The following is a 23383-nucleotide window of genomic DNA, read 5'->3' on the forward strand; positions in this document are numbered from 1 at the left end:
GGGGAGGTTCAGGATATTTTCCTAAGGAAAACTTCAAGTTCATCTCTCCCTTTGAAAACGTTTAATTTCCAAAAATATCTAATTTAAAACTCTGGACAATTTGGCCTTTACAGTAATGGAATTGTGATGACTCCTTCTTTTACTTCTTTCTTCTGTTTTTCATTGCTTATTATATACATACAAAAGATATTGGAATCCAAAATAGTTCCATGAATTCAAATTTTGATATACATCCTATTTATGATAAAAATAATCTAACAAAATAAATATAAAAATTTGAAGAACCTGAGTAAGTTTCCATGAAGAAAGTAAAATTAAAGAGCTGCTCTGCCATTATATGAGCAAAAGAAGACAGCCTCACATTTTAACTATCATGGTAATTACAATGGTATTGGTAATAAATATTTATATAATTGCACATGAATGATCAGTGCCCTTTTTGGAAAGACAAAGCAGAAATGACCTAGTCAATGAGACTGACAGAAAAGGTACAGGCACTGAGATCAATCCCCACTCACAATTATAGAATATGGTCACAAAATGTATATATCAAAGATTACTTTCAAGGTAGTCCAAGTGAGGGATATAACCAGTAGAGGCAAATATCAACTACGGTGGAGTGATCAACATAACCCCAAAACTTAGAGAAAGTAAGAGAATTTAACTAAAGGGAGGATCCCTCTCACCCCAAAGTAAAAATGACCTGAACAACTACATACCAGAGTAACAAGAATTTAGTATCTCTCTGAGGCTCCCTCCCTGTATAACATCATTGATGATACCAAAACACACCTGATCATAAGACAATAAAGAATGAGATTCCCAGTCTGAAAGCCTGAGTAAAGGACAGGAGACAATGGTTGGTGTCATGTAGTCATGAAGGGAGAGATCAAAATTTTCATGAGAGAGTGGTTATAGAATAGGACAACTGGTCTAAGCTATCTAAGAAAAGAAAAACAAAATGACAGCCAATTGGGTGAAAGTGGAAGGATCTGAGACAAGAGAACATGACAACGTTGAGAATAAGGCATTAAAAGTTTTAGAAATGAGGAAATTAGAAATAGAAGTAAGAATTTAAGATATCCAATGTGTGTGTGGGGGAATCCTATTTATAGGATATATTCATCAAAGTATTGTAAAAGAGAAAATAAACTCCAAGCTGCACTAATAAAGAGTTCTTGAAACACAGCAGGAATAAGACTGATAAAATTAGTTATATTCACAGCCTCTATTGGAATATTTTATTGGACATTCTGTTGGAATGTTTTACCAGTTTACTTTTTTTTAAACCAGTTACTTTTAAACTCATTGGACTATTGGTTTAGGATAAAGATTATTGCAGATTTTTTTTCCTATAAAAATAAATATTTTAAAATATAAAATTAATTCAATATTCTTATACAATTATCCATATGTCACTATCCCAAAGAAATTATTATCAGTTAAATTTCTGCGATCCTGCTATACAAATGGACAATGGCCAGACGAAATATGACAATAGAGATTTGACCTGCAAACTGCAGCAACTAGGTCAGGAGACCAAACCACAGGCTCTCTAGCAACTGGACAGGAATGGTCAAGACTTTGACAATGATAGCTGCCCTACCTATATGCCTCACTTTAAATTCAGTGACAATCAGAGAGAGCAAAATATGCTCCCCAAACCAATCGCATATGATGCCCTGCTTCTAGTGAGCCCACCTGCATCTTCCTTGTGTCAACAATTTCCAATCACAGATACCTGAAGTCTTTCTTTTTTATTTTTTTCCCCTTTTAAAGCTTTCTGTCTTCTCTGTCTGCCTTTGAGTCCCTGCCAAAAGCAAGTGATGGCGGCTGACTCCTTTGCTACAGCAGGCTCTGAATCAATTGTCTTGTACGTTCTCATTTGGGTGGTCTTTGCTTGCTCCCACGTTTCTAATACTTTAATCACCTGTTCTCTAAGACGATGCATAATTTAATTCTGTCCACCTGAATCTCTGCAGAGTCACACAATTCAGAGCTGTTTTCCCACTTGGAAATTGACATAGCTGCCTCATAAATTCACTACAGCCAGACATTGAGATGCTGAATTTCAGGTAAGAGTATCTGTGTCCTCACTCTCAGTTAATTTTAATAAACAATTACTAAGATGTTACATAAGCTGAATTCTTGCCCATTACTTATTATGTCAAAATATATGTAAATTTTTTATCATGTCAGTATAACTGGCATACAGAATCATTCTTAGTTATGTTAAAGCATTTCCCTTTGGCACTACTGAATAATGATTCCAGTGATTTAAGACTTCACAAAATAAAACAAACCTAATTTTTACAGGGAGAATATTCATGGAAAGGACAATGATAATACCGTATAAGTGCTCTAACATGATGCCCAACAAGAAAAAAAAGTAAGCCATGGAATATAGAAAAATAACTTTTCTTCCATGATATGATTATTTATTTCAAATATAAAATGAATGCCTTCTTAAAGTTATTATTTGGAAAGCCATAAATGTTTTTCATAATCTTAAATGACCTGCATACTTTATATTTTCAATTATTTGTTAGATATTTATGTGTATATTTAATACATGTGAGAAAGAATCTTCAGTAGCCCTATCAAATAAAGCAAAAATTAAATTTCTCTGCCTTTATAGTTTAAATCATAAGCTGGAACACTGTTTTTAAAAGGAAAAAATGTAAAATTTACTAATATTTCTTATTCCTTTTGTTGTGTGGTAAACCATTTAAATTGCTATTGTTGTGAACACATTATATTAGAACATAAACGTTTTACCTCAGAAAGCAAAATAAACCATGTGCAAAGACATTCCATATTTAACAAATAAAAAGATGTGAGACATAGAACACATCTTTTTTTTTAATCTTTTTTTAATTTTACTTTTTAAAAGTTTATTTATTGACTTGGACAAAGAGAGTGAGTGGGGGAGGGGCAGTGAGACAGAGAGAGAGAGAGAGAGAGAGAGAGAGAGAGAGAGAGAGAGAGAGATTGAGAATCCCAAGTAGATTCCACACTGTCAGCATAGACACACTGTCAGCACAGAGCCCCATGCGGGGCTGGAATTCACGAACGGTGAGTTCATGACCTGAGCTGAAATCCAGGCACTCGTCTAACTGACTGAGTCACGCAGGCTTCGCAGAACACCTGAGTTTTTATACATTTTATCTACGCTTCTAGAAAAGCTTTAATTCTGAAGCCCTGGCTGAATAAGTGGCAAGGTGAGTTTCCACCCGTTCCTCTGCTCATTTTCAATTCCATCTCTCAGAAGTGTATCTTAAAGAAAAAGAAGGTGAGGCAAAAAGTTTTCTTAAATATATGCCTGTATTCAGGGGGAAGTATGTGAAGGGTGAAGAACAAACGTACCCTCATCTCCAAATCTCGTGCTTCATCTGCCATCACTCTACAGCTGCAACAACCAAAGATTCCTCTTCTACAGATAAATGCAACATTATTTCCACATGAGTATTTCTGAGTACTCTTTCTCTTTCCCTTCAGATGAATGGGTTTCAAAGTACATCCCTGATTGCCCAATCATTACTTAGGATATCCTGGATAAAAGGAAAGCTGGGAGCTCAGTGGCCCACGTCCTTTACATCTACACACTCCTCTGTGTTTTAGTTTGATGCTTGACTGCAATAGGCCATGCTTAAAATAGAAGAACAAAATGCCTTAAGAAATTTGGCCCATTTGTAGAAAGGTAGGCTTAGCTAGTGGATCAGGTCACAACTCTGAAAACATCTTAAGAATATTATACAAATAGAAAACCAGTAGAATTGCCAGTTGCATTATTATGTACAAAAGATAAGCCAGTTCCAACCCTTTTAGAAAGTGCAGCATGCACCATTCATGTTGGGTAACTAATGAAAATGAAATAAAAAGTTGTATTTTTCCCATGTTTATCATACATGTAGTTGGGCTTATAACACTAATTGAAAATTTTCAGTTGCAATATTTCAGAGGCATTTGAATAACCTTATGATTATCCAAATTTGGCCCAGGAAGACTGGTCCAATACCAGAAAAGTGGTATGTATTAACTAGGTTATCTAAATTTAGAAATCATCAAAATGTGATGTTACTGTTTATAAGCAGTTCTTTTTTTTCTTATTGATAAAAAGCAATCTTCAAAATTTCAGAAGGAAGTATCAGGAAAAAAATAGTTTCAGTTTGATATAGGAAATCAGCATACATGATTTGACATGTAAATAAACACATTTCCTGCATTCTTTTCTCTCCTCCAAAGTTTTCTTTAGGACATCATTCTCATAAACACATAATTGGGCCATTAGAATGCAACTAAAAATGCAGACAATCTGATAACGAAAGGTCTTCTCATCTTTCTGTTGTGTGGTCAACAGCTCAGTAGAGATCTTCATTCAACATCTATGATCATCTCTCATGTGCTTGGGCATAAATAGCCTCAGTGAGAAGAACTTTCAAACCTTGAATTTCGATCCCAACTCCTGTCAGGATTATGTAGTCTCTCAAGCTAAATTTCTGCAGCCATCATGTCTACTTCTATCTGTTATCATTCCATTAGGCCTTTTCCTTTCACCTCTCTGTTTTGCTGCCCATCTTTGTATTCTCCTTGCCTCTTTGTCCATTGTATTTTATGCTGCCCTAGCTCAAAATACTCCACTGGAGGAATTGGTATATCTTTAATAATACCAAGGAAAATGCCTGGTATTCAGTAGATCATTAGAAAATGAACCAAAAGAAATTCTACAAAAGCCTACAGATTTTGTCAAAATAATACATCATTTTTTAAAATAAAAACTGACATCACATTGTGTCTTAAAATATATAATTTGATGAGGATAGGTATACCTCCTGGTATATATTTTGAATAAATAGTTTTTAAAAAAAAATAGTGAGGGGCTCCTGGGTGGCTCAATCAGTTGAGTGTTCAACTTTGGCTCAGGTAATGATCTTGCAGCTCATGGGTTTGAGCCCCTCATAGGTCTCTGTGCTGACAGGAGCCTGCAGCCTGTTTCAGATTCTGTGTCTCCCTCTCTCACTGCTCCTCCCCCACTCACACTCTGTCTCTCTCTCTCAAAAATAAACATTAATTTTTTTTAATAATAATGCTTAAAGCAGTATTATGTTTATCTAAGTATTTTCAATTTTTTAAACTTTATTAATTTTGACATTAAAACTGATATACCCTTAGAAATCATATTTGACAAAGATGAGTATGATGGGTTTTGTTTCTTATTTAAGGAGGGGCTATTTTTTTAATCTTTTTCCTCACAATTTTTCAGCAACAATTAAAAAATACATCCTAAGAGGGGCACCTGGGCGGCTTAGTGGGTCAAGTGTCCATCTTCTGCTGTCATAATCTTGCAGTTCATGAATTTGAGCCCCATGTCCAGCTCTGTGCTGACAGCTCAGAGCCTGGAGCCTGCTTTGGATTCTGTCTCCCTGTGTCTCTGCCCCTCCCCACTCATGCTGTCTCTCTTTCTCTCAAAAATAAAAAATAAACATTAAAAAAAAACCCATCCTAAGTGATCATACAAGATACAATTAAATATCTAGAAAGTTTTACCTAGAGCTTGCCTCCTGTTCAGATGAGGAAAAGAATTGGATGTTCTAAAGTGTTATATAAACTATGAAATGTGGGAACTGTTTAGGTTCAGTCCAGATACTGCCTGGACATAATTTACCTGATGTAACACAAGGAAAAGGGGGAACAATTTATGAAGAAAACATTAATAAATAATCTAAACTCTAAATATCATAAAGAGAAAACTTTCACAACCCTAATAAATCCTCCTGGGGCTTCTGGCTTAAGATGACAGCTTGTCACATGTATATAATTTTTCTCCTTTTCCAAATCCCACTAAAACTACAGATGCATTTTTTTCTTTTAAAGACCTAAATGTTCTAGAATGGAAAGAACATAATGGGACAAGAGACAACAGTAAGAACTATTAGGAAGCTAGAAAGCAGATGTCAAGTGGGGAATAATCTGGTCAACCTGAGAAAGCCAGAATCCAAACTGGCAGTGGGAAAATGAAGGATTAAACTGATTTAAACATAAAGATTCACATACGACTGGAATTTGAGGTGAAGAGGAGAGCTGAAAAAAGTAGTTCAGTCCTCTCAACTATTCCCCACCATTGAACATCGGCTTCTCCCTTACCTCCAGAAAAGTCTAAAGATTATTCTCCAGAAAAGAAATAAAATCTTTCATTGGAGGCCTTTAGACTTACTTAAAAGGTAGAGTGCCTGTTACTGATGACAGGGGTATTGAGTGAATGTGTGAATACTTAGATGGAAAAACTATCAGTCATTCCGCTCTCTGCACCTCTGCTTCCAGAGCCCTTACCTTCCAGGCAGGAATTTGGAAGATGCTTCCCTGGGAAACTAATCAGTACAAGGGGAAAGGCTTATTTTCCTCTAGCAAGTCTAAAGTACTTAAGTCTGATTCTAAAAAGCACCAGATTCTGAAGAAAAGGGATGCTGAGTTTTAGAAAACGCCATAGGCTCCGCATAATAATGTACCATACATTGTGTAACTATGCAAATGATCCTCATCAAGGAAAAATCATGTTTAAAAAACTAAAGCCTGACTTTTCTGCCCTGGAATGAATGTATCACAGTAGTAGTGACAGGGATGCTTCACTCCATTGGTAGCTGTTCACAAACAAACAGAATAAAATCTCCATGTCTCCAGTTAAGGCTGGAAGAAGCACTAAATGGTTAGTGTGCCAAAGGGCTTATGCCAAGCTCAGAGGCGGCTACCTCAGGTTTTACAGAACTAATTTTTCCAGCTCCTGGTATAGTACTTTCTAGGACTTGACCAAGTTTCTGTTAGCCTCTACCAGAATTTCCAAAGCCTGACTAATTATATGGGTCTCCCAACTGTGGCTAGACCCCCGTGGGTCGAGTATCTGTTAGTACCGTCTAAAAGTGCTGCCGTTCTTCCTGAATGTAATTCTTACATTTCTTTTCCTTCTATCATGCCACCGCCATGATCACAATTCTTAAAAAGTTCCCCATTTCCTACTTCTTAAAAAAATACCACAACAAAAACTCCTATCTATTTTTAAGGCCTTTTTGTAATCTATCACTGTCTTCGTACCCATCTTAACTTCATGTTGTATTTATATAGTTTTCTTAGAGAACCCCCAAATGGATCTGCCTCATTCCCATCCTCTAGCCTCCACCTTTGTGGATTTCCTCACTTATATCATCTCCTTCCACAATCTAATCCCCATCTTTCATCCAAATTCTAATACAAACTTTACTTGTTCATACTTTTGTTCTCTGCTTACTCTATTACCCAATGATAACCCCCCTCTTCTGAAATCCTAATGGTTTACAGCTAAACGAATACAATGCATTACATAATTGTTATTATTTCCAACGTGTCTCTTTGTTTTCCCCTTGGGGAAAGGACTGGGTCTCGTTCTGTGTTTCACCCACAGATAAAGACTTGCAATATGATGAATAGATACCCAGATTCTGAAGTTTGACCAACTTTGATTCAAATTCAATTTCATTTGTGTATCCTTGAGCAACTGAAAGGATCTCTATGAATCACAGTTTCTTTAATAATGAAATGGGAAATACAATAATCAAACTATGCTGAAGATATGAATGAGAAAACATATATTTTTCATAGTGTACACAGTAAGCATTCATCAAAGCTTAATAATTGCTTCTTATTGATAATAAAATAGTAATTGAAAGAAATTAGAATACTCAGTGATGCTCTAGAAAAGATAATGTATAATTTTTTTTCTTTTTATTATTAAAAAAATATATATATAACCACTTAAATTCTATGTGTGGGACAAAGAGTGTACTGTACTCCCAAACATCGACTACTTGTTGATAAATACTGCACTGCCAACTATGACCCCTGTTCTCCTGGGTCCCATTATAAACAAGCTAAAACAACTGTAGTGAAAGAAGTGTAATGTAGGTAGAACTAAGGAATAGCCTATCTATAAAACTGCTAAGTTTAAGGCTCAGAAAAACATTGCAGTGTCTGGAAAACAAAAACAAAAACAAAAACCCTCTTAAAACAGAACTGGGAGTGAAAAGGAGTAAAAAGCAAGGTTTTATCCACTTTAAAACAATTGGAGATTTATCACAGTCTATATGAACTAAAATGAAACTGAATCCAGATTGAGTTCAAGGGCAAAAGATGATCAAGGTTCAACATTCAATTTTGCTACTCTTCCTTTTCCCGCAATTTGAACACATAGTATTCCTGTTCTGTGGATGCCTTTGGCATCCTATAGTGACACCTATAGATTGTGAGAAAGTTGGGCTGTTTAACTTTTGTGAAACAAGAAATGTGTCTATTTTCCAATGAATTATCACTTCGTGGACTTGTGAATCCTCTTCTAGCACCCTAGCCACAGATTACAAAACCCTTAAAATCACTGAGCATCCTTTCCAAAAACATATTTCAGCATTCTTTTCCAACTTGATTCAAAGTATGTAACAATAAAACATATTCATTTGGGCGTGAAACAGATGAAGAGCAGCAAAAACTGCCCTGAAGTCTGTATCCTCACCACTTGGTTGGTGACATATCTTTACCTTTCCACTTTTTGTTCTACCTCCCAGCCTCATTTCCCTTCTTTCCCAGCCTGAGCACAGCCAGTTATTTCATTTATTTATTTTTTCATGTTTCAAGTTTTTATTTAAAATCTAAGTACTTACCATATAGTGTTATATTAGTTTCAGGAGTAGAATTTAGTGATTCATCACTTACATATAATACCCAGTGCTCATCACAATAGTACCCTCCTTAATATCTATCACTCATTTAGCACATCCCCTGCCCACCTCCCCTCCAACAACCCTTAGTTTGTTCTCAATTGTTAAGAGTCTTTCTTATGTTTTGACTCTGTCTCTTTTCTTTCAGTTTATGTATTTTGAGGTGGGGGAGGGCAGAGAGGGAGGGAGAGAGAATCCCAAGTAGGTGCCATGCTTTCAGCACAGACCCCCAACAGAGGGCTCAATCTCACAAACCATGAGACCAAGACCTAAGCCAAAATCAAAGGTCCGAAACTTAACTGACAGAGCCATCCAGCCTCCCCACTTCCGTCACTTTTTTTTTCCTTTCCCCTATTTTCATCTCTTTTGTTTCTTAAATTCCACATATGAGTGAAATCATATGGTTTGTCTTTCTCTGACTTATTTCACTTTGTGTAATATACTCTAACTGTATCCACATCTTTGCAAATGGCAAGATTTTATTCTTTTTTGTGTTTGAGTAATATTCCATTGTACATATATACCACATCTTGTTTATCTACTCATCAGTCAATGTGCATTTCAGTTCTTTCCATAATTTGGCTATTGTTGATAATGCTGCTATAAATATTAGGATGCATGTGCCCATTAGAATCAGTATACTTGTCTCCTTTGGGTATATACCTGTAGTGAAATTGCTGGGTTGTAGGGTAGTTCTATTTTTAACTTTCTAAGGAAACTTCATACTGTTTTCCAGAGTGGCTGCAGCAGTTTCCATTCCCACCAACAGTGTAAGAGTGTTCCCCTTTCTCTGCATCCTCCCCAAAATCTGTTGTTTCCTGCATTGTTAATTTTAGTCATTCCCACAGGTGTGAGATGGTATGTCATCATGTTTTTGATTTGTATTTCTCTGATGATGAGTGATGTTAAGCATCTTCCGTGTGTCTGTTGGCTATCTGCATATCTCCAATGGAAAAATGTCTATTCCTATCTTCTGCCTATTTCTTTGTGTTTTAAGTCTATTTATTTATTCTGAGAGAAAGATGGCACATGCACATGAGCAGGCAGGGGCAGAGAAAGAATCCCAAGCAGGCTTTCTCCCTGTCAGTGCAGAAGCCAACGTAGGACTTAATCTCACAAACCATAAGATCATAACCTGAGTCAAAATCAACAGTCAGAGGCTTAACCAACAGCCACCCAGGTGCCCCCATCCATTTCTTAACTGGATTATTTGTGTTTTAGATGTTGAGTTTGATACCTTCTTCATAGATTTTGGATAGTTACCTTTTATCAGATATGTCATTTGCAAATATCTTCTCCCATTCCTTCAGCTGCCTTTTAGTTTTGTTGACTATTTTCCTTCACTATGTAGAAGCTTTTCATCTTGGTGATGTCCCAATAGTTCATTTTTGCTTTTGTTTCCTTTGCCTCAGGGGATATGTAGAATAAAAAGTTACTCTGACCCAGGTCAGAGATGTTGTTGCCTGTGTTCTCCTCTAGGATTTTCATAGTTCCCTGTCTAAAATTTAGGTCTTTCATTAATTTTTTAAATTTATTTTTGTGTATGGTATAGGAAAGTGGTCCAGTTTCATTCTTTTGCATGGTGCATCCCAGTTTTTCCAACACCATTCGTTGAAAAGAATTTTTTCCATTGGTTATTTTTTCCTCCTTTGCTGAAGATTAGTTGACCATATAGTTGGGGGTCCATTTCTGGGTTTCCTATTCTGTTCCTTTGATCTATGTGTCTGTTTCTATGCCAGTGCCCCACTGTTTTGATGAATACAGCTTGGTAATATAGCTTGAAATCTGGCATTGTAATGCCTCTAGCTTTGTTTATCTTTGTCAAGATTGTTTTAGCTATTCAGGGTCTTTTGTTGTTCCATACAAATTTTAGGATTGTTTGCTCTGTCTCTATGAAAACTGTTGGTGGTATTTTGATAGAGATCATATCATATGTGTAGATTACTTTGAGCAGTATAAACATTTTAATAATATTTGTTCTTCTAATCCATCAGCATGCAATTTTTTTTCCATTTCTTTGTGTCATCTTCAACTTCTTTCATAAGTGTTCCTCTAGTTTTCAGAGTACAGATATTTTATCTCTTTGGTTAGGTTTATTCCTAGGTATCTAATGGTTTTTGGTGCAATCGCAAATGGGATCAAGTCCTTGATTTCTCTTGCTGCTGCTTCATTATTGGAGTATAGAAATGCAACAGATTTCTTTATATTGATTTTGTATCCTACAACATTACTGAATTTTTGAATGAGTTCTAGCAATTTTTTGGTGGAGTCTTTCAAGTTTTCTACATGGAATATAATGTTGTCCACAAATAGTGAATGTTTGACTTCTTCCTTGACAATTTGGATTCCTTTCGATTTTTTTGTTGTTTGATTGCTGAGGTTAGGACTTCCAGTACTATGTTAAATAACAAGGGTGAGAGTGATATCCCTGTCTTGTTCCTGACCATAAAGGAAAAACTCTCTTTTTTTCTCCATAAAGCATTATATTAGTTGTAGGTATTTCATATATGGTCATACCAATAGAGGTATGTTCCCACCGTCCTTACTTTGTTGAGAGTTTTTATCTAGAATGGATGCTATATTTTATCAAATGCTTTTCTTCCTCTATTGATAAGATCATATGGTTCTTATCCTTTCTTTTATTAATGTGGTGTATCCTGTTGATTTATTTACAAATATTGAACCATCCTTGTAACCCAGGAATAAATCATACTTGATCTTGGTGAAAGACTCTTTTAATGTACTGTTGGATTTGTTTGCTATTATTTTGTTGAGAATTTTTGCATCCATGATCATCAGGGATACTGGCCTGTAATTCTTATTTTTAGTGGACTCTTTGGTTTTGGAATCAAGGTAATGCGGGCCTCATAGAATGAGTTTGAAGTTTTCCTTTCATTTATAATTTTTGGAACAGTTTCAAAAGAATAGGTACTGGGGTGACTGGGTGGCACAGTTGGTTAAGTATCTGACTCTTCATTTCAGATCAGGTCATGATCTCACAATTCTTGAGTTTGAACCCCATGTGCAGCTCTGTGCTGACATGCAGAGCCTGCTAAGAATTCTCTCTCCCTCTCTCTCTGCCCCTCCACTGCTTGCCCTCTTTCTCTTTCTCTGAAAATAAATAAACTTTAAAAAAAAGAATAGGTATTAATTTTTCTTAAAAAGTTTGGTAGAATTCCCCCAGGAAGGCATCTGGCCATGGACTTCTGTTTGTTGGGAGATTTTTGATAACTGATTCAATTCTTTCCTGGTTATCAGTTTGTTCAAATGTTCTATTGCTTCCTGTTTCATTTTGATAATTTAGATATTACTAGGAATTTATCCATTTCTTCCAGATTGCCCAATTTGTTGATGTTTACTTTTCATAATATTCTCTTATAATTGTTTGTATTTCTGTGGTGTTGGTTGTGATCTCCCCTCTCTCATTTGAGGTTTTATATATTTGGGTCCTTTTTATTTTCTTTTTTATAAGTTGGGATGGGGGTTATCAATTTTACCAATTCTTTCAAAGAACCAGTTCCTGGTTTCATTACTCTGTTCTACTTTTTGTTCCCCTATATCATTCATTTCTTCTCTAATTCTTTATTATAATTCCCCTTCTTCTACTGGCTTTAGCCTTCACATCTTGTTCTTTTTTGAGCTCCTTTAGGTGTAAGGTTAGGTTGTGTTTTGAGATTTTTTTCTTGTTTCTTGAGATAGACCTATATTGCTTTATAGTTCCCTATTATGACAGCTTTTACTGCATCCCAAAAGTTTTGAACTGTTTTGAATTCATTGTCACTTTTCCATGGTTTTTTTTTTTTTACTTCTTTAATTTTCTGATTAGCCCATTCATTATTTAGTTGTATATTCTTTAACCTCCATATGCTTATGGTCTTTCCCAATTTTTTCTTGTGGTTGATTTCAAATTTCATAGTGTTGTGGTCAGAAAATATGTGTGGTATGACCTTAATCATTTTGTATTTGTCAAAGACTGATTTTTGACCTTATATGTGGTCTATCCTGGAGAATGTCCCATGTGCACTCCAAAAGAATGTGTATTGTTATGGGTTAGGATTAAATGTTCTAATATATGTGTTGAAACCACCTGGTCCAGTGTGTCATCCAAAGCCATTGTTTCCTTGTTGATTTTCTGCTGAGATGATCTGTCCATTGTTGTAAGTGGGGCATTAAAGTACCTATTATTGTACTATGATCAATGAGTTTCTTTATGTTTTTTATTAAATTTTTATGTATTTAGGTTCTGTCAAGTTGGGAGTATAAATATTTACAATTGTTAGATCTTGTTGGACAGACCCCTTTATTATGATATAGTGCACTTCATCTCTTGTTACAGCCATTGGTATAAAATTCAGTTTTTCTGATATAAGTATGGCTACTCCAGCTTTCTTTTGATGTCCATTAGCATGATAAATCATTTTCCATCCCATCACTTTCAATCTGCAGGTGACTTTAGGTCTCAAATGAATCTCTTAAAGGCAGCATATAGATGAATCTTGTGTTTAATCCATTCCAATACCCTATGTCTCTCTCTCTTTTTAAATGTCTACTTATATTTGAGAGAAACAGACACACAGAACCTGAAGCAGACTCAAGGCTCCAGGCTTTCAGCACAGAGCCTGACACGGGTCTCAAACTCACAAACTGTGAGATCATGACCTGAACTGAAGTCAGACACTTAACCAACTGAGCCACCCAGGTGCTCCCCTATGTCTCCTGATTGGAGCATTTAGTCAGTTTACATTCAGAGTGATTACTGATAGATATGAATTTAGTGCTATTGTATTACCTGTAAAGACAGTGTTTATGGAGATTTTCTCTGCTCCTTTCTAGTCTTTGTTGCTTTTGGTCATTCTCTCTCACTAAATAGTCCCCTTTAATATTTATTGCACAGCTGGTTTAAAGGTCACAAACTTCTTTAGTTTTTGTTTGGCTGGGAAACGCTATTTCTCCTTTTATTCTGAATGACAAACTTGCTGGATAGAGTTTTCTTGGGTGAATATTTTTCCTATCCAGCACATTGAATATATCATGGCACTCCCTTCTCCCCTGCCAAGTTTCTATGGAAAGGTCTGCTTTAACCTGATTTTTCTTCCCTTGTTAGTTAGGAAGTTCTTTTCCCTTGCTCCTTACTTATATCTGTATTTTGCAAATTTTACTATGATATGTGCTGGTGTTGGCTTACTTTTTAAAATTTTGATGGGAGTTCTCTGCACCTCCTGGATTTAGATGTCTGTTTCCTTCCCCACATTAGGGAAGTTTTCAGCTATAATTTGCTCAAATAAACCTTATGCCCCCTTTTCCCTCTCTTCTTCTGGAATTCCTATGGTATGAATAATACTATGCTTAATGGAGTTGCTGAGGTGTCTAAGTCTACATTCATGTCCAATACTTTTCCTCCCCTCTAGTTTTAAGCTTCATCATTTTCCATAATTTTATTTTTTATATCACTTGTTTGTTCCTCTGCCTTTTCCATCCTTGTCTCATTACATTCAATCAGTTTCACATCTTGGTTATAGCATTTTTTATTTTGGCCTGACTAGTTAAGTCCTTTATCTCTGCAGTAAGGAACTCCCTGGTGTCTTCTATGCTTTTCTAAAGTGCAACTAGTATCCTTATTAATCTTATTTTAAATTCTAGATCTGGTATACTGCTTATATCTGTTTCCATTAGATCCCTGGCCATGACCTTTTCTTGCTCTTTCTTTTGGGATGAATTCCTCTGTCTTGGCATTTGTCTAGGTTTCTGTCTTTTTCTGAGTGGCAGGAAAACTTGGTATGTTTCCTGATCCTGAGAGTAATGACTTTATTAAGAAGAGGTTATACACTATCCAGGGCATGGAGCTTCAGGAAATATCTTGTGTATGTATCTGTGTGCAATTGCTGTTGTGTTTTGGCTGAGAGTGGATCTTAAGCATCCTCATGCACACACAGAAAACTATATGAATTGATGGATGGATATCTATCTATCTATCTATCTATCTACATAAAGAGAGAGAGAGAGAGAGAGAGAGAGAGAGAGAAGCAAGGTGAAACCAACTAAATAATAACAATTTATGAAAAGCAATCTTTACCTCTACAAAGGGAAATCAGGTACTTTTAACCTTGTATGATTTCATTTCTTGTGAGGATCTCCCTACCTCTAAACAATATACTTTCTTCTCTAAGATATAATTTATTGACTTTTCCTAAAAACGAGAATTTAGGTCACTTATAAGACTTTGTCTTTTTTTCTCCCCCTCCTTTCCTTAGTTTGATGAATTTATATACCTTCATTGTTTATATTTACAATCCTTGATAATATCATTTTATTCATAACAGTTTTTTTATTTTATGTGTTAGTTATATCTTTGCTTCCATCTATATATGATGAAAAGATACCCACTTTCACTCTTCTGCCTTTTAGTGCTCTCTCCATGTTTTATTCATACTGCAACTTCTCTCCACTACATCTTCTTTTTTGTTAAGATAGGTAATATTTATATTATTCTCAATAATTAAATCCCCCATACTTACGTTATAGGCTGGTTCTGAAAATAAGGATTAATAAGTAGCATTTTAATTATTATATCACTGATATAATTAACCTATGTAGGAAACATACATGAAGGAAACATTTCCTGTAAAAAGTTGAATTAGAGTTTAGACATGGTTTAAAGTGTCCATAGATTTATATGGAAAACAGCACATTATGGACAGAAATATAAACTAAAGCAATGTTTAATCTCAGTTTGATAAATAGGGCAATGAGAAGTGATTTCATTCTGTAGTGTAAATAATTAGAGTATATATATATATATATATCTTTCATATACATATATATGCATATGAAAATATATACATCCATCATTCACATAGTTATCTTTTCTGTGTGTGCATGAGATCTACTCTCAGCCAATTTCAAGTATATAATACAATATTATTAACAATAGTCACCATACTGTATATTAGATACTCCTAGAGTTTATTCATCTTACAACTGAAAGTGTGTGCTCTTTGACTAACATCTCCCCATTTCCTCTACCTCTCACTGCCCACCATTCGTTTGTTTCTATGAGTTTGATTTTTTTTCTAAGATTCCACATATAAGTGATACCATCCAGTATTAGTCTTTCTTATGGCCGAAAAATATTCCATCATATATAAATCTATCTGTCTATCTTCCTATCTATCTACCCAGCTAACAACATAGATACCACATTTTCTTTATTAATTCATCTTTTGAGGGACACCAACATTGTTTCCATATCTTGGCTATTGTGAATTATGCTGCAATGAACATGGGAATGCAGAAATTTCCTCAAGATAGTTATTTCATTTCCTTTACCTATGTAACCAAAATAAATAAATAAAAGGCATTCTTTATGAAACTGTGTATGTAATGTACAGAAATAGATATAGATATAGATATAGATGATATAGATACAGATAATGTCAAAGTTTACAAAAGTTTTTAGTTTATACATTTTGCCAAACTACTATAAGGCTTATACCAACATATGATTTCATCACCATATCCTCCTTGTAATAAACCTATTTTAAAAGTTTTGTCCAATTTTATAAATTTAAAATTTACCTTATTTTAAATTATTTTAGGTTAAATATAATTCACATATTTATGAGTCATATCTTTTATGTGGAGAAACTGAATTACCTGTTCATGTCTTGTTTTCATTTTCTAGGATATTTGGGTCTTTATTCTGTATAATGTCTTAAGTATTATTTATATATAAATGACATAATATTTTTGTTTTTTTATTAGAAATGTTTACCCAATTATCCATTTATATTTCAATATTATTTGGGACATTTTACTGATCTACAGAATTTTTAATGTGGTTCAACTAAATAATTATTTTCTATAAGTTCTTCCTTTTTCTCCAATGCTTGGAAAACCTTTCTCAATCTTAATATAGAGATTTGTGCACATTTTTCCACTTGTTATGATTTTAATTTTACATTTATTACTCTATCCAAAATTTATTTTTGTGCATAATGTATGGTGACATAAGTGAGTATAACAGGTCTGTTTCAGAGTATTCTTTCTGTGGCTTTTATAATTACACCAACACTAAATTAGCTTAATTGTAGTTTTGTATATTTAAGTAACTGGTAGGGCAAGAACTATTTATTTTACTGCATTTTGGATAGTTCTATAAAATAATATTTTCAAGCTATAATAAACATTTTATTGCTTCTGGAATTTACACACAATGTATGATTCTTTCATGTATATTATTAAGTCACTGTGATTTAAAATATATTTGTTTGATGTCTCGGTAGCAAAAGATATCACAAATCTTGATGACACATATATCACTACAACTAAAATCATGAAGCTATGGAAAGCAAACATTCAGAGAGCTCCAACCAAGATCATAATTTGATTTCCCAATTTCTTTGTAAAATAATATGCTAATATGATACATACAGAAGATTCCTAAGGGGAGGAGATATTAGAAATCTCTTTAGGTTTCTAAACTCACTTTTTGGAAGTTTATGAGAAACTAACTTTTCCATATTTACTTACCAAAACTTCTAGACCTACTTACCTACAACTTTCTAATACTATAGTATTTGTGTTTCTTCTACCACTTGGTTTTAAGCACCTGCCACTCAGAGAAACTTAGGTTTCAGTACTTTGGCAAATGTTTCTAACCCATTGTAAACGTTGTGCATCATTTTCTACATAATTACCTTGTGAAGTCTGTCATCTCCATCATAATCATACACATCTTCTTAGCCAGAACAATGATATCATTGCTTGTATCATCCCATATTTCAATCTCAGCATCCAGTTTACTCTTTACTTTCTTGAAATCAGCAACTTGCTCAGCAATCTTTTCCTTTTCTGACTCAGGCAACTGAGTCATCTTAGCCTAAAACACATGATAATTATATTTATAAGCATTCCATTATATCAAAGAGCATTTTAGGCAGAAGTGGTCATTATAGGATATTCTTAAACTCATTCATTCAAAAACAGAGATGTGTTTTTTTTTAAGTGATATAATCAAAACTTTCCAGGCATAATTTTTCATATGAAAAATTTCTTAAATTATGAATGTTTGCTCTAGAACTGAGAATAACAATGTATAATTTGGTGTCTGACATATTTAAATCTACTCCTTAATATAAATGTGAGATTTCTCAAATTTCTTTTTTTTTTTAATTTTAATGCTTATTTATTTTTGAGATACAGAGCATGAGCAGGGGAGGGGCAGAGAGAGGGAGGCACAGAATCTGAACCAGGCTCCAGGCTCTGAGCTGTGAGGACAGATCCCAATGCAGGGCTCCAACTCATGAACCCTGAGATCATGACCTGAGCCAAAGTCAGATGCTTAACTGACTAAGCCACCCAGGCACCCTGAGATTTCTCAAATTTCTGATGCAACACAACTTTAAATTAATTCGGACTTAATATAATACATCTCGTATATTAGAAAAGCATATACTTTATTTAAAGTTTATTTATTTATTTTGAGAGAGAGAGAGAGAGAGAGAGAGAGAGAGAGCATAAGCAAGGGAAAGGCAGAGAGAGAGGAAGAGAAAATACCAAGCAGGCTCCATGCTGTCAGCACACAGACTGATGAAGGGCTCAATCTGATGAACCATGAGATTATGACTTGAGCCAAGATCAAGAGTCAGATGCTCAACAGACTGAGCCATTCAGGTGCCCCAGACATATATTTTATCTAATTGTACCAATAGTATGCTTCAAAAGGTGGAAGTATAACAAAATTATCTTGAAATGTCTATTGACATTATGTCTATTTATCCTTGTATGTATATACATTCAGATAGATCCTTATGCAAACATTGAATATATACTGCAAAAACAATAATAGTATACATATATAAATCATATGTATTAAACACATATTTAAAATTATAAGGATGTATATGTGTATTTTGTCATCATGTACACATTCAAATATGCATGTATATAAAAACTACTTTGAGGGAAGAGTAAAAATGTTATGGGCAGGGTTTATTAAGGCAGCCCTCACTAATTAGCATCCTGAGTTTTGAGGTGTTCTTCTATGAAAAGTAGGGTTGATGTGTTGGCATAGTACTATTCTTTGAATATGTCAAATTTTGTACAATATGCAACGTGTATTTTCACTTGCAATTTGAAATGTGGGATGGGTAGAATACCATCTATACCCCTAAACCACCACATTCACAGCCTTAGCATCTGGGACCCATAACCATCTGTCAAATAAAAAAGAATCTTGAAGTAAAAGTGATTCAATAGTATCAAGGCCATAAAATCTCACACGACAGTCTGGGCAATCATACTCTCAAAAAAATTTCCATATACATTTTAATAAAATGAGTACATGAGTCTCAGAGAGGGTAGTTAAAAAAGGATAAATCATTTAAGTAAATTTTACTTATTAGATTATTATCAAAGAATATGTGATATTTATAATACCTATATATTTCCAGATTTCCCCTATACATGTGGAAGTAAGGAGAAATCATCTCAAAAAGCATCAAAATATTCTGAACACTAGGCTCAAAATAGTTGAAATACACTTTATTGAATCAATAGTGTATAAAAGCAAAAATGCTTAAATTACATGAATGAAGGAGTTATAAGAATGTTCAATGGAAAATCCAGCAAAATAATAATAATCAAAGAACAAATATCAAGTATCTAGCATTTATTATCTATTTAGTATCAGGCTAACCCAGGGTCTAAAATAACTTGGTGTCTCTGAAATCTCAGCGTTAATTATCCATTCTTCAGTTCTAACCTAGTCATGAAAATAAACAATGAGGCTTTCCAATTTGAAGCTTCTTCTAAATTCCTTAGCATAATGTTTGACACAAATTGAATGATCAATAAATGATGGCTATCTCCTATTCAGCAAGAAAATTATCAAAATATATTAACATATCTAGCACTTAAAATTTGCATACTTGCACTATTTTATTTGAAGAATTAAATTAAGTGCAGAGGAATAGGCTTTTTAATTTATTTTAATGTTTATTTATTTTTGAGAGAGAGAAAGAGACAGAGAATGAGCAGGGAGAGGCAGAAAGAGAGGGGGACAGAGGATCTGAAGAGGGCTCTGTGCTGACAGCAGAGAGCACAATGCGAGGCTCAAACTCATGAACCATGAGATCATGACCTGAGCCGAAGTCAGATGCTAAATCGACTGAACCACCCTGACACTCATAGGAATAGGCTTTTAACTGATGAGCTATACTCTGAATACAGTTTGTAGTTTCTTTTCTCAGGAAATGTGGCCTGTTAAAATAAAAGCAACCCTTACTACTGCTGGCATACAGCAAGGAACGTAAGTGAAGATACAGCTCACTTATGTCTGAAATCAATAGTATGAAAGCTCATTAAGTGAATTATAAGATACTAACCCATTAAACTAGCTCAAAAATTGAAATAAATTTTCTCCGTCTTGACTACTGATCATTATCATTCTCTCCATTTTCATAAAAAGAAGTGTTTAAACTTTCAAATAATAATAGATGTAGGTAGATTCAAATGGGACCTCTTCTTATGGTCTTTGTCTCAGAGATAATAAATCCATGAATCTGTATATAATAAATAATTTTGAAGTATGCACTAGCATATCATGAAAAATTACTCACTATCCTCATAAAAATGTTCAAACTATTCAAGAGGGGATCTGGGTAAGCGTATTCTAAGTTCTATTCCTTGGAATGCCACTGTTTTCCAATATGACCTTTAGTAAGTCATTTAACCCTCTTGTCTAAGTTTCTCCAGACACAAAATGACAGTAATTGCAACTGCTACCCACCTGCCATGCAGGGAACAGAGTTGATTATTGGATAACACCAAGGCTGACCCTGTCACGGACTGGAATCTCATCGGTTGCACTCGATTTCCTTAATAACATCTCAACTCACATGCTGAATTATAATCACCAGATGTTTACTTCTGACAAGATAAGGGCCAAAACTTGGGCAATAGTTTATAAAATTGAAAGGCCTAGTGAATTCTGACTCTCCCACAGGAGGAACCACAACATCAGAAAAGCATTAAATTCCTGACTGACACCTCTACTGAAGATTTTTAGTGCTTCTGTGGATGATTTATTATGTGCTATTAATCAATTTGAATCACTATGAAAATTTCAAAACAGAACTTAAGAGAATACTTGATATTTTGGAATTCTGAGCAAAAATTCCTTTTTGTATAAATGTGTGCAGAATAAGCAAAGGAATAAAGATTGAAACAAATCAGGTAAATGGAATCTGATGCTATTGCTGGCTGGCAGTATGTCTCCACTCCTGCCCAGATATATAGACTAGAACTGTGATATGAATAGCTATCAAACATTTTTTGAGTCACTTCCATCTGAATGAGATTTTATTGTGTGTTAACTGAGTTTTGAAATCTCTTGCTAAAAGCAAAAATAGCTAACACTTATATAATCCAGACACTCCCTAGGCATCTTACATATATTAAACTTCACTCTTCATATTAGCCCTATGAGGTAAATATATTATTACTCTAACTTTAATGGATTATGAAACTGAGTGTCCAAAAGGTTAAGGTTAAGTTATTAACTCAAGACTAGTGTTAGCAAGTAGTAGAACCAGTATGCAAACCTAGAGACTCTAGCCTCGAGTTTTTGTCCTATTACTATGCCAACCAACATGAGCAATATTGCCCATGATATATCAAAATATTCATACTCAATGGTGTTTCTCTACCACCTTCTACTTTTTTTTTTTTAAATTTTTTTTTTCAATGTTTATTTATTTTGGGACAGAGAGAGACAGAGCATGAACGGGGGAGGGGCAGAGAGAGAGGGAGACACAGAATCGGAAGCAGGCTCCAGGCTCTGAGCCATCAGCCCAGAGCCCGACGCGGGGCTCGAACTCACGGACCGCGAGATCGTGACCTGGCTGAAGTCGAACGCTTAACCGACTGCGCCACCCAGGCGCCCCAACCACCTTCTACTTTTGAATGCAATTATTCTCCAAAGTGTAGTCACATATTTTCTAGAATCTGTTTCCTCATCTATAAACTAGAGACAATGATATTTGCTTCACAGCATGCCTTAGAGATCAAATGAATAAATGTGTAGGAAGCACTTTTAATTTATTTATTTTTTTAATTCCAGCTGTTAACTTACAATAACAGACTCAGTTCACTCTACACAATGATCCTCAGAATTCTATTTCTAGTGTTACCTTCCTTTTTCAATAAAAGTTGTAATCTTCCATGACCATTTTAGGCATTTTCAAGTATATATATGATATACAATATATTTTATAAAATTATCTCTAAGCAGGGGGTAGTAAAATTTTTTCTGTAAAGGGGAAAATAGTAAATACTTTATGCTTTGCAGGCCACACCATACTGCTCTACCATAATACTTAGTTCTGCTGCTGTTGTAATGCAAGAGTAGCCAAAGACACTGTGCAAACAAGTGAGTGTGGCTGTGTTCCAAAAAATTTTATATGGACATTGAAACTTCAATTTCATATCATTTTTATGTGCCTAAAATATTATTCTGATTACATCTAGTCTAATTTTATTCAACCACTTAAAAATGTAAAAAACATTCCTAGCTCATGGGCTGTACAAAAATTGTTGGCGGGCCAGATTTGACTGCTGGCTATAGTTTGCCAACATTTGCCAAATCCTTTATCCTCTTGAGTTTTGTATTTCTCAGAAGTACTGCCTGCCACCCAGTTTGAATCTCTTTTATTTATTCATTTTTAAATTTATTTTTACTTTTTTAAATTTATATTTATTTTTGAGAGAGAGACACAGAGACAGATCATGAGTGGGGGAGGGGGAGAGAGAGAGGGAGACACAGAATCTGAAGCAGGCTCCAGGCTCTAAGGTGTCAGCACAGAGCCTGACATGGGTTCGATCCCATGAACCATGAGATCATGACCAGAGCCAAAGTCAGATGCTTAACTGACTGACCCACCCAAGCGCCCCTTGAATCTCTTTTAAAAACTTTTTCTCTGGGGCACCTGGGAAGTCAGAAGTCAGTTAAGCACCGACTTTGGCTCAGGTCATGATCTCAGGATTCGTGAGTTTGAGCACCTGCATCTGGCTCACTGCTGTCAGCACAGAGCCTACTTTGGATTCTCGGTCCCTATTTCTCTCTTCCCCTCCCCTGCTTGCTCTCTGTCAAAAATAAATAAACATTAAAAAAAAAAAGGCAAAAAAAACTTCTTTCCTTTCCTTATGTATCCCCTTCTGTTAGGCAGAAAGCTGATCCATTTAATCTCTAATACTTTAATCACATCTGTCTCTTTGTCTGAATTCCCAGTACTACTATACAAGTTCAGGTCAATTTTCTCTTTCTTTTTCAATCCTTTTGTCTTGTTATCACTTTGTATAATCTTTCTGATTTTAATAGCATTGTGCAAATCTTCAACTAAAGACAGGAGCTTCCATGACTCCTTACTGAATAAAGAATATTAATTCCTCAAATACCACCCTTGAATTTATTTAAAGTAGAAAATTCATATAGAATCTCAAACAGGCTCCATGACTAGCACAGAACCTGATGCAGACCCTGGGATCATCACCTGAGCCAAAATCAAGAATTGAACACTCGGGGTGCTTGGTGGCTCAGTCGGTTAAGTGTCCAACTTTGGCTCAGGTCATGATCTCATCATTTGTGG

General features: G+C 34.9%; 1 protein-coding gene across 1 annotated transcript in view; it reads right to left on the reverse strand.

Moving 5' to 3' along the window:
- Nucleotides 1-23383, reverse strand: part of CTNNA3 (catenin alpha 3) — a 1798979-nt gene that overhangs the window by 130051 nt on the left and 1645545 nt on the right. Inside the window, exon 16 of the mRNA XM_047826392.1 lies at nucleotides 17435-17616. Coding sequence (XP_047682348.1) covers nucleotides 17435-17616 — 182 coding nt within the window. The remainder of the gene's footprint in view (nucleotides 1-17434; nucleotides 17617-23383) is intronic.

The sequence above is a fragment of the Prionailurus viverrinus genome, chromosome D2 (genome assembly GCF_022837055.1).
Source record: "Prionailurus viverrinus isolate Anna chromosome D2, UM_Priviv_1.0, whole genome shotgun sequence".
Taxonomy (NCBI): domain Eukaryota; kingdom Metazoa; phylum Chordata; class Mammalia; order Carnivora; family Felidae; genus Prionailurus; species Prionailurus viverrinus.